We start from the raw sequence: 13,996 nt of genomic DNA, 5'->3' as shown, positions 1-13,996 counted from the left end.
TCAAATAAATTTTCTAATACTTAAAACAAATGACTGAATCCGCAGCTAGTATAATATAGCCAGACCTAAAAATGACGTACATCGAGTGTTGCCAGAAGTCTTTTGGTGATTGGTTATTTTATTCCAAACGCTGATGACGAAAATACGTCTATAAATACTGGCAAACGCGGCGTGGCTTGTTCTCTTTCGTGTTCGTTAGGGAGGCATGGCTATGTGTTTCTCTTATAACACGTAAGTTTTGGGGCGTTTTGGCTCTTGCTATTCGTTTGGTTCGCTTAATAATTCTTACTCCTGTTTTGAATATCTGAGTACTTAAAGGAATTTGATTTTCCAAGTTTGAAACACGTCTGCCGTCGTGATCTGCATGCTGTGCGCGTTTTAAATCCAGATTGCTCTCTTGGGTTTTGCGGGTAACCCTCCTTTTCTTGGTATGCACGTAGTTTCCCCATACTCGTGCGTATATGTATGGAGGAATAGAAGCGCCAGTGCTATGTCTTCGGTACCGGCATGTTCCCATCAGCTGGTTCTATCCTCAATCGCTGGTACACGAATTACACCTAACCTAGTTTATAAAATGGCACTACTGGAAACGTTCAAAGTCAAGAAATGCTATCATGGCTATTTATGATTAACGTCTTTTGGCTTTCCTTTCAGTGTTAAAGACGAAAGCGTGCAAGCCTGTAAGTATCACTTTCCTTCTGCGGAGAATCCGAGTTGGATATAGGCCTGTTACGAACTCCACTCTCCTCATATTGGCACTCGTGGGATTTTGTGCCCATGTGTGTAATCACGGGAGGAACAGTATCCCGTCACCATGGAGCTGGTTTCTTATGCCAGCTACCATGTTGAGACATACTATGTGAAGTAATATGGGTTTAGCTAGCAGTTCCTTACTTGAATGTCCAAATGACTGTGTGTAGATTTGCTTTACTACCATAGCAAACTTGCCCTGATTCCAATCTGCGTAGACTTGTTAGGATTTTTTAAATCAAATGCATCTAGCTTTAAATGACCATGTATGCAAACATGTTGGCTAGACTTGACTAAAATAGTTTAAGACTTTATGAACATGACCCTTTTTCAAAAGTTGTAAGACTAGTCCTGAACCATCTGTGACCATGGATTTGCATGTTGAGAAGTGCATGAGGCAATGGCTGTAATGCAGGACTTTGTTTTTATTACAGGAGTGTGGAGCTCTTCACTGTGATGGCTATGAAAAGTAGATTTGCCAGGACTTCCCAGTAATCATACAGCTATGCTAAAGATCAGCTGGGTCTATATTTCCGTAGGTTTGTAGGCAAATGCCTGACATGGGTTTTCATGCACTTCTAATAAAGGGCTTTAAGCATACTTCCTGTTTGTGTGGTTCATTAGGTGTATGCTTTTAGTGTTGAAATAAATGGTGCACTAACACTAATCAATACACTTGATCTACACAGTTAAACCTCTACCCTGGTGGAAGATGTTAAATGAATTGATTTACTAACACCCCCCCCCCCCATTTCATTACTGGGGATGAAGCTGTAATGGTGCAAATGGTTTAGAAGTAGCTGATGAACCCTTCTGGTTCAACATGGCAGTACACTTGCTTAACCCAGTTGGGAGGTGCATGCTGCTGAATTATTGACATTGGTTACACACCTTGGCTCACAGGTTATAAAGCCAATTTGGGTAAAGCACAAATGGTCTCCCTGTCCTCAGTTAGGACAGTGGACACTAGAAAAGGTTTATTCTGCTTGATCATGCTGTCTGCTTGCACTGAATTACAAAGGGCTCTCATCATTCATGGCTGTGTTAATTGCTGTCACCCATGGAGTGAAGGTTGTAAAGCCTAGCCATTGTATGACTGGCTCAAGTGATTGCAGCCAAAACCACATTTAATGACCAAGTGTGCTTTGGTTTCTTCCTGTGGTGGATTTTGTGTAACCAGTTCTATGCCATGTGCATCAACCTGAGGGTTTCCTGACTGCCTGTCATGAACCATGGTGGTCAGCTATGCCCATGTCATTGTTCATATGTGGTTAGACTGAGACTGTACATGCTATTATGCCAACTGGGATTCAGAGGCAGAACTTTCTGTATATCTGCAATCACGTCATCAGCCCACTAAATCACTGATCGCAACTGACATCCATTTAGCATGGCACCCTTGCACCATAAATATTTCAGCAAAGCATTGTGTGTACTGAGCCATTGGTTCCACTTTTTCTGACTTCGCCAGCACATGAAACCCGTAACTTGCAGCACTGAAAAAAAGGCCCAAATTGTGCTCTTGTGCTGCTTTAAGCATCAGTGTCTTTCTGGATCCTTCTCATGACTCCTTTTTGTCAATGAGTATGCGAGTCCAATGATGAGACATCCAAGGGATGGAGGGGATACAGTGAGATTTTCTGTGTCAAAAATGTGCCAATTCCCATTTCTTTTGGACAAAAACTCATGCATACTGCTCCAGCCTTCAGCAGCCAGCCACTCACCATAGACTGCTGTGGTTGCAGGCACACCCCAGTTTTAACCTACAGAACGCAGGTGGACCGGATGAAGTTCCAGGAATGGTTCTTAGACTGCCACTGGGTGGGCTGGAGTGCTTACAAACAACTTCAATCTATCCCTGGCACAGTAGTGTCCCACGTGTCTTAAGATCAGCAGGTGTTGTCATTGCTCTCCATTACTGTACTCTGACTCCAACAACAGAGCGCACATGCATGGCTGTTTGCTGGTTACAGCTCAGCGTTTACCACCAGTAGAATTTCTTTGGTACCTATTTGGCCAAAACACCTTACCAATACCAGTCTATAGAAGATTATTGCCAATAAGAGTGCAAGTGTAATGTTTACCAAAGGAAAGCAGGACGCATGTGAAGTCAAACAGTGTTTACTGAGAGTGAATCTATTGTCATTATATGTGAGAGTCTGTAGTCATACAGTTGGGAGACAGAAGCAAGTCTGGAATGCATAGTCCAGGACAAATAGAAACCAAACTAGGTACAAACAAAATGAGATCACAAAAGAACAGAAATACACAGGATGACTAAACAGAAATAAGAAAATAAAGTTTAATCAAGGGTGGGGAATTAAGACATGAAAGAGAAATTAAAACTAAAGCATATGGAACACTGTGCCACAGAATCCACAACCCGAGTGGAGATACATGAGATATTAACGTTGTAGTGCAAAGGCCTTACATCTTCTTGCCAGAAAGACCCTTCAGTTTCTCTATTTGTCCTGGTCCAAGTTTTCTTAGGACTCTCTTGGAATACTTTGTTCTGAAAAGGCGAGATTAAGGCAAAAGCATAAATCATTTTTACGGTTTGGTGGACACACGGAAATCTAACATGTAAGCAGGCAGGCTTGAGGATCAGCAGGCAGACAGTTATACATGTGAATGGCAGACTAACACTATGCAGACAAACACTCATGAAAGACATGAAAGGCAAGTAAGCAATCAGAATGTCAGCACACCTTTACAGGCAAATTTCAACAGGCAAGCAACTGGGTATGCATATCCCAAAACCATTAGTTCCAAAGGTTAAAGCTTATTGCTTTGAACATAAAAGGTTTATGAAAGTTTTAGACTGATTTTATTAATAGTTAATAATTAGGTCATAAACAATGTAAAAAATAATTAAGTAAACAAAGGGCAGCCGGAATGTGTCAATCTGTAGAATGTGTTGGGGGGAAAAGGAAGTAACTTATTAGCTAACAAATATCTGACCCCACGTAATGGTGACTGATGGAGTAGGCAAACTAAGGTAAGTAACCAGCAAGATGTCAGGTTAGTAGTATATATGAACGTGAGCTAACTAGCCCATATGGCAAGCAACAGGTCAGTTACCCTTTTTACACATTTAAACTGTTAATTAATAGCCATTAACAAGGTACTTTTAAACTCCAGACTTTTTATGAGGTAACCCATATTGGAAAAAGTGATACCCCACTGTCAAATGTTTGTTTCTAAGAAAACAAGCTGCAAGGCAGCAAGGAAGTTGCAGAAAACACTAATGTCTGCTGAGAGCCGTTTTCTTTGCTAGTTGTTACCTTATTCCTAACAAGAAGGCATAGAAAGCACACCCACATATATGCACAGGCTGTCTAGATTTTAAATGTACTAGCTGACCAAAAGGGCTCGTCGCTACCTTTCATGGTGTTACAATAAATTATCAAAAAATTTAATCTCTTTTTTGAGTTAGAGGCCACAGAATTTGCTTATAACATGAAGTCGTTTTTGCCGATAATTCTTTGTCCCATCATAAAAATGCCATTATACCATGAAAACCCGGTAGCTTACGTAATCAAATTAGCCTACGTAATCAAAAAGCGCGAATATTAGAAAACAAAGCCACACTTGCTTGTTGGGTATTAAAGGCATAGGCTAAACAAGATCAAGTCATTTACTGCTAGAGACAAATACCGTCACGGTTAAACTGCTAAGTGTAGTTAGGATTAATAGGCTACTTTTGTCATTCAGGGAGCAACAAAAATAAATCATGATTGATGAAGTGTCGGGAAGTGCAAGCCTGTTTCTTAGTGTTACCAACTACATCCAGTGTAGAGCATGCAACAAAAGCCTGCTCGAAAAGTAGTTTTACACAAGCTGACACAGCTGTCCTGTGTTGTAACTATACTGCCCTGGTGCGGATATGGTAGACTGTGAGAAAAGTCTAACCAGCATGTCTGCAGTCCAATGCTTGTCTTTCCAGCGTCCCCAGAACACGCCACGGTGTTTGTTTGCACCACATTTCTCACCTTGACTTACTCTGAGGACGTCTACGACACCAATAGTAACTTCTGGGCAAGGGACCCACAATCCGTTTTTCTCCCAGTCTACATGTGATATATGTAACTAAAGCAAGTGTGCTTGATGTGAACTGCCTGTAATCTTTTCATCCAGTCAGTGGCAAACTGGGAAGGGGCATCCTGCATGAACTCTAACTGTTCACAGCTCCATCTGTCCCATGGATAAATCCCCTCAAATTATTATTATTATTTATATTCACTTGAGACTGTTCAAGCCTCCGCCATCTTAAGGTGGAGTTCATGCAATGCAGTCATGTGTCGTTTTTTGTCTGTCAGCTCCACTATCGGGGCAAACCCGGGCTGTCAGGAACATTGTGTCTGTTACCAGTTGCCCCGAAAAAGGCTGGATGGACGGTTCGTGCCTGCTTAACATTATGGATTAACAGTTCGTGCCTCCTTAACGGTATCGATTGTTTCAAACTCCTCAGCTAATTTCTATGAAACATGGGAACAGTGTTTTCTCCGATGTAACTCATGAGCCTAGTGAATGAGGAATTAATTATTCCGAAGGTTCGTTTTACAATGATTGGCGTATGTCAGGTCATTCTTTTTATCACTGTGGAAAAACAAGACAGCTGATAACCCAAAATGGTATAAACTAGACTAAAGTTAGAAAAACGAGTTTATATACTACAAAACTCGGATTTTTGGAGCGCATGTCGTCTACAACAGAAAAATACTGTTGGGGAACACAGCCGATAACACTGCACCTTCCAGTAACTTTTTAAAATGTGCTAACTACATTCTAGATGATGTTTTCATTCTCACCAGAGTATGGAGCTCTTTACTATGGTACAGAGCCCTTAAAGGGACAAGGCATAGGGAAAAATGATTCATGTTTTGGGTTTTCTCGCAAATGTTCTTCTACATTTACTATGTTTCAAAAAATGCTAAATAAATTCAGCATATATACCTTTCAGCTTTAGCCTCATAAAATTCCCAAGAGCTTCATGTAGCTTACATCTGGTCACGTAGCCGACAGCTGGTCATTTCACCAAGGAGGGCTAAAACTGCTTTCTCAATACGGGATCCAAAAGATCCCAGTCTTCGGCATTACTTCTAACATTATTACAGAAGTATTACAGTACATTATTATAGTTCTTGTAACACAGCATAGCAGGATTTTATGTAGCTCTAATAGATGTCTATCTGTAACTATATAATAGAACTGTAGTAGATTTTCTAACTAATAGATGGTTTATATTTTCATGTAAAACCCATTTATTACTATTTTTCACAATTCTTGATTCAGCAAAACTGAAACAGTGAATCTGTAACTAATGGGCCAAATTTCTTATTTACATTTAATTTAAAATGTAAACTTTTTGCAAAAATAGTTCTCCTATATTTGGGCTTGGACTTGGGCATTTGTAAAGTTGCTTTGTGACAACATCTGTTGTAAAAAGTGCTATATAAATAAATTTGGCTTGATTTGACCCGACTGTAGCCTGTTGGCATAACAATGAAAAAAGAATATCTTGTGTTCATCTGGAAAACTGTGACATTCAAAATGTTAGATCTACACTTATTTACCAATAGGCCAGAGAAGGAGTAATATTAGTCACTAGATTGTCTCATTAATATCTTCACTGAATATATCTGAATAACTCTTCTGAATATTTACAATAATCTTATTTCTTCAGGCATAAATCTTGTTTGGTGTGATATATTGGTTCACAGATTGCACACTGATATTTGTACCCGACATGTCCTCTCTTCCTGTTTCTATTGTCATCGGCTACTAGGGATCTGTGTTGGATTCCATGCAGACTGAGAGAAAACACATTTTTACCTGTTGGCTCTGCAGTGGCACTGTAGGATAACGGTTAAAAGTATGCAGGCCATTTTTTTTTAAACAGAGTAAATGTAGCGAAACATTTACAAGGGAACAAAGACCAATAATCGTTTTTTTCCCTACCTCAGTCCCTTTAAGAGCTTTGTATCAAAAATAGCTGCTATCTGCACATAGTAACTTTGCCCTTTGAGCTGGTATTACACTGCAATGCGTTTCCCTAGTTTAATATCCCCCCGGCGCCCTGAGAGGTCTCGCTCTACTGAATTAGGTGCTGTAAGTCACAGGGCTATTTTTATCAAACTTCTGGGTACTAATAGTATTATACAAATATGCTTTTTACCATACAAATATGCTTTTTTTCTAGTTAGTGTATTTGTTATTATGTTCTATTGACATAAACTGTTCCAACGATCAATAATGGGTGTCAAATAAATATCTTGCTAATTTTCACTTTTTTCTATCCCTTTATAAATATATTATTAAAGCCCACTGTTCCTTATGTGCTAAATGGGATCATTGGCTTATTAGAAAAATCTTCACCTTTTAAGTTTTTAGCGGAATGTAAAATTTGGAGTTTTCTAATATTTATCTTTTTCAATTAGCCTATCTTATTTTTTAGAGCTTCATTGAAACCAGTAAAGTTGCATAGTACTAACATCATTTTACAACCGTTTTCAAATGTCTCTCCATTTCTTTTACATTATTCTTTTACATCTATTACATTATTTCATTGCATACCTTTGACCAGTGATTACGTGTGAATTGCCCAGCTTCCTTTCCTACCTTCAGAACAGACTCTGCCGATAGAGGCGAGATGCGCTACTGCAGCACGCGTGGAGGGGTCCACGGCTGGGGGTTTCGAGATGTGCTCTTCTCAGGCTATGCCCCAGATGGGGGCATGTTCATGCCTGAGACGATTCCCATCGTGTCCCCTGCCACTCTCCGCTCCTGGAGCTCTTTATCCTACCAGCAGCTGGTGACTGAAGTGTGTTCTCTCTTCATCCCTGAGGATCTGATCCCTAAACATGATTTGGAAGGTAACACAGATGCTCCTCCTTTGTTGTTTTAAAATTTTGCCATTCATGCAGTGCCTCTTTATTTTTCTGAAATATCCAGTGTAGATGCCCGATACCGTGAAATCTGTTTGAGCTGTCTTTATCAAACCTGGAATTCAGATTGATTCTCTCTACATCTCTCCATTTTTTCCACCTCTTCTAATTTCAGCTCTCATTTCAAGTGCCCTTTCCAAGTTCTCAGTTCCAGATGCCGTGAGGATGGTCAGGCTAAAGAACTCTTTGTCTGTCCTGGAGCTGTTCCATGGAGAGACACTGGCTTTTAAAGATCTGAGCATGATGTGCACTGCCCACTTTCTGGAGTATTTTCTGCACAAGGAGGACAGGCGTGCTACCATTCTTGTGGGTAAGCGAATCCCATGCTACTTCAGAGATCAGTTTAAAAACACATCTTGGTGACTCCTAAGAGTTAGACTCATGCTCCAAATAGGTGATCCAGGCCAGTTTCTCATCCCAGTCCTCAGGGCCCACCTGCCGGTCAACATTTGCTTTCACCCAGCTCACACCTGTAGCAGGTGTTATGCCTTTTTCTTATTGGCTTGGTTCAGGTGTGTTTGGAGATGGGAGGGAGCCTAGCGGACAGCATGGAGAACCCTGAGTGCTAGGTTGAGAAGCGCTTCTCTGGTCTACAGGCTTTGGCCCTGTCCATGGCTGAGTCACTACTTGACTGAGAAACTATAGTCACTAGAAAGCTGCACCACCAGACAAACAAGCCACACTTCATTCCCACCTACTGTGTGCTAGCAGGTTTCTGAGTATCCAACAGACGGTCGTAATGTGGCTGATTTGTATCTAGAACGAATCCGGCTGGCTTTTTAAACGAGGCTGCAGGCGTAACCCTGTGTCTCTGCACCACCTGCACACAGGAACGTCCGGGGACACAGGAAGCTCAGCCATCAGCAGCACGTCAGGCCTGAGCAGAGTGGACGTGGTGGTGGTCTTCCCTCGTGGACGCATCACCATGGTGCAGGAGAGACAGATGACCACCCACCTGGAGGACAATGTCCATGTGTTTGCAGGCAAGTAGCAAAGACTCATCAGAAAGGCAAATAAGAAAAAAAAATGATGCTACCTTATTATTGCTAAGTGGAACCAAAATGCGTATACAGTGTTAAGGTTTATTACATATATTGTGTAATATACATATATTGTGTAATTACATTATTTATTAATGAAACGTATCTGCCATATTACAGCTGCCGTTGTTGCATGCGTTTGGAGAGCTCACTCAGACAGATGTTAACCCCAGTTTGGTTCAGCTAACCCTGCGCCCTTGTCCCATCTCGATTAACCATAATTAAAGCGGATGGAAGTTCAGACGATATCGATGTGGTCATGAGAAAGCTGTTTGCGGATCAGGAGCTGGTGAAGTGCCATGGACTGATGAGCCTGAACTCGGTGAACTGGTCACGGATTCTGGTGCAACTGGTCACCTTCCTGTATGCCTACATGCAGCTGAGTGGAGTGCAGGAGACTGAAGGAGATGAACTAGCGGAGCTGGAGGTGGTGGTGCCCACAGGCGGGGCTGGCAGTATAACAGGTACTGGGCTGTATTTCACACAAATGGCTTTTGGATGATGATGATAATGGATTTTGGTTTGGTTTGTAACGCTTGGTTTTGATTGTTATTATTAAGGTGTATGTATCACATTTTGCATTTTTATGTGTGTGTGTGTGTGTTTGTATGTGTGTGTGTGTGTGTGCATGCGTGTGCATTGTGGGGTTCCCCCTTTGCTGTAGCTGGATGCATTGTGAAACAGATGGGGGTTCCTCTGCGAGTTGTCGCCATGGTGAATTGTAATGACATAATGCACCGCACAGTTCAGAGCGGAGACTTCTCCATGGCAGACAGCGTCAAGCAAACTTTGGCTCCAGCCATTGACATCCAGGTGTTCTGAGCTCTGTGGTCAATGTAGCTTATCCAGTTTACGTAATGCCTGCATGCTAATAGTCTGACATCTGTTTAGGATCCTTATAACATGGAGCGTATATTCTGGATGTTATCGGGGAAAGATGGAGCACTGGTGAAGAAGATGATGGAGCAATTTCAGATGATCCACAGACTTTCTCTCCCTGAGAGACTCCACAAAGAGGTCAGTGCTGTTATACTGTTATAATGTTGAGCGGTTAGGATGCAGACGCATATGCAGAGAAGAGCGAGATTTATTATCGGCAAATCCAGAATCGTAATCCTCAGAGTAGTCAAGGGTCATAGAACCAATACAAAGCATATGGGAATACATGATAGACAAAACCAGAACAAAACACACTATGACAAAAGAGGACGCACGCTATAACAAAGACACGAGCAACGATAAGAACAAATAACTAACAGGTGATGACAAAAAGGAAGAGAAACACAAGGCTTGGAATAACACACAGTGGCTATGATTAACATAATGACCAGCCAAGCAAACAGGGAGCAGGACAGGGTTTAAGTACATGTAGTAATGAGAATTAACAAGACACAGGCGCTACAAATGATGGGCGGAGAAAACGAAACACGGATGCAAAACAAATACATGAGACAGGGAAATCATGACAACCAAGACACTAGGGAGTGGCCAGTCATGACATATGCATCCTTTTTTCAGTTAAGGGTTTTGAAAGTCTCTCAGAAGAAGACACTGTTAACAAATATAACCACGTTCCCGTATCTATCCCTCTCTCTGTCTGTGTAGATATCCTCAGCACTGTCTTCAGGCTCTGTATCTGATGAGGGTATAATTGAGATCATGGTGAAATGCTGGGAGGAGAATCAGTATCTTGTGTGTCCTCATACAGCTGTTGGGGTTTGGCATCACTACCACTGCCCTATCCGCCCTGGGGAAAATAGGTCAGACAAACAGACGCGCGCGCACACACGCACACACACACACACACACACATGCGCGCGCACACGCACACACACACAAACCACCCCCTGTCTGTTTGCCAGTATCAATTTCTCATGCAAGTGCGTCACACCAGTGGCAGATACAAGTGAAACAAGTGTGACTCCATTTGCATCCCAAGCCATCTGTTTAAAACTGTTCCTGGTCCGTGTCCAGGTGTTGTCTGGCAACGGCCTCCCCAGCCAAGTTTGCGGGAGCGGTTCTGAAGGCTGGCCTGACCCTCGACCTCCCCGAAGCGGTGAGGGCCTTGGAGACGAAGGAGACCCGCTTTAAAGATCTGGAGCAGGGGGATAACTGGGAGGCAACTCTGAGAGAGCACATGGAAGCTGTGCGCTCTGCCAGACAGCGCGGCGAACTCTTCTACTCCTTAGCCAAGGCAAGCTGAGCGTTAAAGTCCCAACACAGCAGGTTTCTACAGCTGCCCTGAAAACCTTTACAATATCATGTGAACAAATGGAGGAAATGTGTTGTAAGTGTTAAGTCAGTAACATTGAGTGACTTGTTGTCTGGTTTTGTTTTATATTATCTTTGATTAAAGATATTGATTAAATATTTTGCATAATCAGGTTTCTTTTATCTGAATCCTGTTTTTTTCCCCACTCTTGTCTTCTTTGTCTGGACATTTCCCAATTGCAATACATAATCTATTTTCAGCACCTCGCTGAGTGTGCCTGTGTGTGTGTGTTTGCATGCTCCCAGGCTATCTCTATTGCTAAGCCTCTTTGTGGCTTGTTCTCTTGTGGATTTGACCTTTTGGACTTTGAGTCAGGCAGGGTCACTGAATGTTGTCTACATGAATCTACTGCTGTAACTGTGATCCTGTTTGTTGAGCTTGCCACCATGCTACTGAGTGACTCAGGCACTCAGTGAGCACTTGTCCTTTTACTGTAAAAGGCTGTTCACCATGGCTTGAGCAAAGTAGCATCTCTGCAAATTGCTTTATGTTTTTTAGTGCAGATGTGTGTTCTTAGTTAACTATTACCCAGTTTTCCTTTAAACATTGTCCAAACTTGAGGTATTTTTACTTGTGGTATCAGTTGTGACACTATTGCAGCCTAACCCTCTCCTCTGTAAAGGGTGATATTGACCTGTGGGGCCTGACTATATTCCATATGTGATTTTAGATTTGCCAATGTCACAATAGTCATGTGTTACTCACATTTTAAATGCAATGTTATTGATTTGTAGACACTGAGTGAATCATCTTATATAGTGTAAAGCATGCAAAAACAGAAAGTCTCTGACTTTAATTGTTGCAGAAAATTATGGTCAATACTGTCAGCAAAAGGCAATACTATGTTCATCTTTTATGATCACGTTTTAGATTTGCATCTACAATTTTTTAAATTTACAAAATCTGTTTACAAAGTTCGACTATGGTCTTTCAGAATCATCATGGCTGGTGTTTGCGCTACAAAGATTATGTCAACTAAAATCTCATTGGTAGAGCCTGTAGGGCTGGGCGTAATTCGTCCAATGAAGAAGTTTCAGTAGGAGGTCCTTGCTAGTGGCTGGTTGACTGATGTCACTTTCTCCATCCACACAAGACTGATCAATGCTGCAGCCCTCTATTGAACAGAACAGCATGTCAGATGTATCATGAGATCAGATGTAAATATTAATGGTTCTTGTCATGGTCCAAAGTTTTGTGAAGATGCTCATATTAAATAGCAAACTCAAATCTCTAAAACATTTGTTAAATAAAAAACTTAAATCCTGGCATGTTTGTGTTATTATAGAAATGAAAAGACATTCAATTAACCAAAATCACTACCAATCGAGTATTTCATGTAATACAAATATATTTTAGCCACATAAATATTTTACCAAAGTGTACTGAGTTTTATGAATGTTTTTAATATAAACATAACATTTAACCATACTTTTTGGCATAAACTAGGTACAGATGCTGAAACTGTACATATTAGTGATCAACAAGGAAAATAATACCAGTTACATGAGGACAGACAAAACAGCAACTGACCTGAGTGGCAGCACACTCCCGGGGCGGCGCAGCGACCCACGCCAGGGCCGCAAGGACGCCCTCCAACCTCACACGGAGAGGGTACGTTCTCCTCTTCCAGGCAATGCATAGCCTCTGGACTCCCCAGCAGACAACCTATTCCCTCCCCACAGCAGACGCTGGGGCCGAAGCAGCGGCCCTTGTCTCCAGGACCACACGCCATACACTAAGGACAGATGAGCGTAAAGCTTTGTACGCGAAACATAATGTCAGTCAACCCAAATGCTGGCTGTTTTCACCCTCTATTTTATTGAACCTACCATGCATTAGTGATTTAGATACAGCTATTCAAGTCTCAGTACAGAGTTTATTTCATTTTGCGTTAAAGTTTTTGTTTCTGATGTTATGGTATGGAAATACTGGAAAATATCACGTAAAAACCTGTCGAGAGGGAACATCCTGTAATGCTCTTTTTCCCCCGATGGGGCAGTTGGAGATGTAGCAAGCAGTGCAAACAGACAGTAGACACAGCAGGCAGAAGGCTGTAAACAGGGTTCCAGACATTTCTGTGGGAAAGGCAGAGGGAAATGTAGAAGTGAAGCATAAAGGATACCAGAAAAAATGAAAATATCCACTGATAAAACTTAGCCAGCAATCCACAAAGTCTGTAAATGTAGAAATTAAGCCATTCACTGTGGTAATTTGATAATTAATTACAACATAGTGGTTTCCCAGAAACAGTAAAGCCAAGTACTGGATTAAATTATACCATCAAACCATTAAATTATACCATCAGTACTGACTGCCCAAATAATTCTAATAAATATCCTGAATCCAAAAAAACAAACAAACAAAAAACAAAAACAAAACCCCATCAAAATACCATACTTACTTTGAAAGATCAATGATAGGAAATGACACAGCAGTTCAGTAGTATATAATATTCATTTGCAAGCTATGAGAAGTCCCTTTTTATACCCCTACGTTTCCTTTAAAGCGTGACTTGACCACATCATTGCCTGTTAAGTTCAATCAAAAAAGCCTTAATTGGACTCATATTAATTGTGTGAACTGATTGGGGCAGAAGACTGGTCACTGTGTGTTCTAGGCACGAGGATGTGAGTCATTAATATACAGCTTGTGATCATACATAAGATCAAGGCACAATATCAGGCAGATGAAGTTAAGATCTGATATTTCTGGCCTAAACACTTTTTTTTTTAACACAGATAATGCTACAAAAACTCTGCAAGCAAATACAGCAAAAAAAAAACAAAAAAAACCCAACTTGCATAAGGATCTGTTAGCTGTTAGAATGAAACTGGACAAAAAGTGTGAAAGTGTGAACAAACTCAGCATTTCTAGAAGACACTCTTCTGCCTTGTGCTAATGTCAGCAATGATATTTGGAGATATGTTATGTATGTTAGCTATACACTTACCGTCCACATTATTAGAAAATCCACTCACTAGTCACTT

General features: G+C 41.2%; 2 protein-coding genes, 2 long non-coding RNA genes and 1 other non-coding gene across 9 annotated transcripts; 3 read left to right on the top strand and 2 right to left on the bottom strand.

The window, feature by feature from the left end:
- Nucleotides 1–146: 146 nt before the first annotated feature.
- Nucleotides 147–1,350, top strand: LOC113591876. The gene is made up of 4 exons (XR_003412251.2): nucleotides 147–231; nucleotides 441–542; nucleotides 655–680; nucleotides 1,185–1,350. It is a non-coding gene; the product is annotated as an uncharacterized LOC113591876 (long non-coding RNA).
- Nucleotides 416–550, top strand: LOC113591881. The gene has a single exon (XR_003412253.1). It is a non-coding gene; the product is annotated as a small nucleolar RNA SNORA57 (small nucleolar RNA).
- Nucleotides 1,351–2,855: 1,505 nt separating the features above from the next.
- On the bottom strand, nucleotides 2,856–7,420 carry LOC113591879. Its single transcript, XR_003412252.2, has 2 exons — nucleotides 7,372–7,420; nucleotides 2,856–3,262 (listed from the first exon to the last, which is right to left on the bottom strand). It is a non-coding gene; the product is annotated as an uncharacterized LOC113591879 (long non-coding RNA).
- Nucleotides 5,061–11,131, top strand: thnsl2 (threonine synthase-like 2). Of its 5 annotated transcripts, none has more exons than XM_027032561.1 (9): nucleotides 5,061–5,196; nucleotides 7,383–7,625; nucleotides 7,813–8,007; nucleotides 8,528–8,680; nucleotides 8,965–9,201; nucleotides 9,402–9,550; nucleotides 9,629–9,754; nucleotides 10,343–10,497; nucleotides 10,712–11,131. In XM_027032561.1, exons 2-9 carry the CDS (start codon nucleotides 7,403–7,405, stop codon nucleotides 10,938–10,940), a joined length of 1,467 nt encoding a protein of 488 aa, XP_026888362.1. In that variant the 5' UTR covers nucleotides 5,061–5,196; nucleotides 7,383–7,402; the 3' UTR covers nucleotides 10,941–11,131. The 5 variants fall into 5 exon arrangements, with proteins under 5 accessions (XP_026888362.1, XP_026888360.1, XP_026888361.1 ...); XM_027032559.1 differs by having other exon boundaries at nucleotides 7,378–7,625; XM_027032560.2 differs by having other exon boundaries at nucleotides 7,359–7,625.
- Nucleotides 11,132–11,747: 616 nt separating this feature from the next.
- Nucleotides 11,748–13,501, bottom strand: oxt (oxytocin). Its single transcript, XM_027032565.2, has 4 exons — nucleotides 13,411–13,501; nucleotides 12,960–13,084; nucleotides 12,540–12,744; nucleotides 11,748–12,123 (listed from the first exon to the last, which is right to left on the bottom strand). The coding sequence occupies exons 2-4, from the start codon at nucleotides 13,080–13,082 to the stop codon at nucleotides 11,993–11,995; spliced, it is 459 nt and encodes a 152-aa protein (XP_026888366.2). The 5' UTR covers nucleotides 13,083–13,084; nucleotides 13,411–13,501; the 3' UTR covers nucleotides 11,748–11,992.
- Between the last annotated feature and the right edge of the window lie 495 nt (nucleotides 13,502–13,996).

The sequence above is a fragment of the Electrophorus electricus genome, chromosome 6 (assembly GCF_013358815.1).
Source record: "Electrophorus electricus isolate fEleEle1 chromosome 6, fEleEle1.pri, whole genome shotgun sequence".
In the NCBI taxonomy this organism is placed as follows: domain Eukaryota; kingdom Metazoa; phylum Chordata; class Actinopteri; order Gymnotiformes; family Gymnotidae; genus Electrophorus; species Electrophorus electricus.
This window is presented reverse-complemented; position numbering and strand designations above follow the sequence as displayed.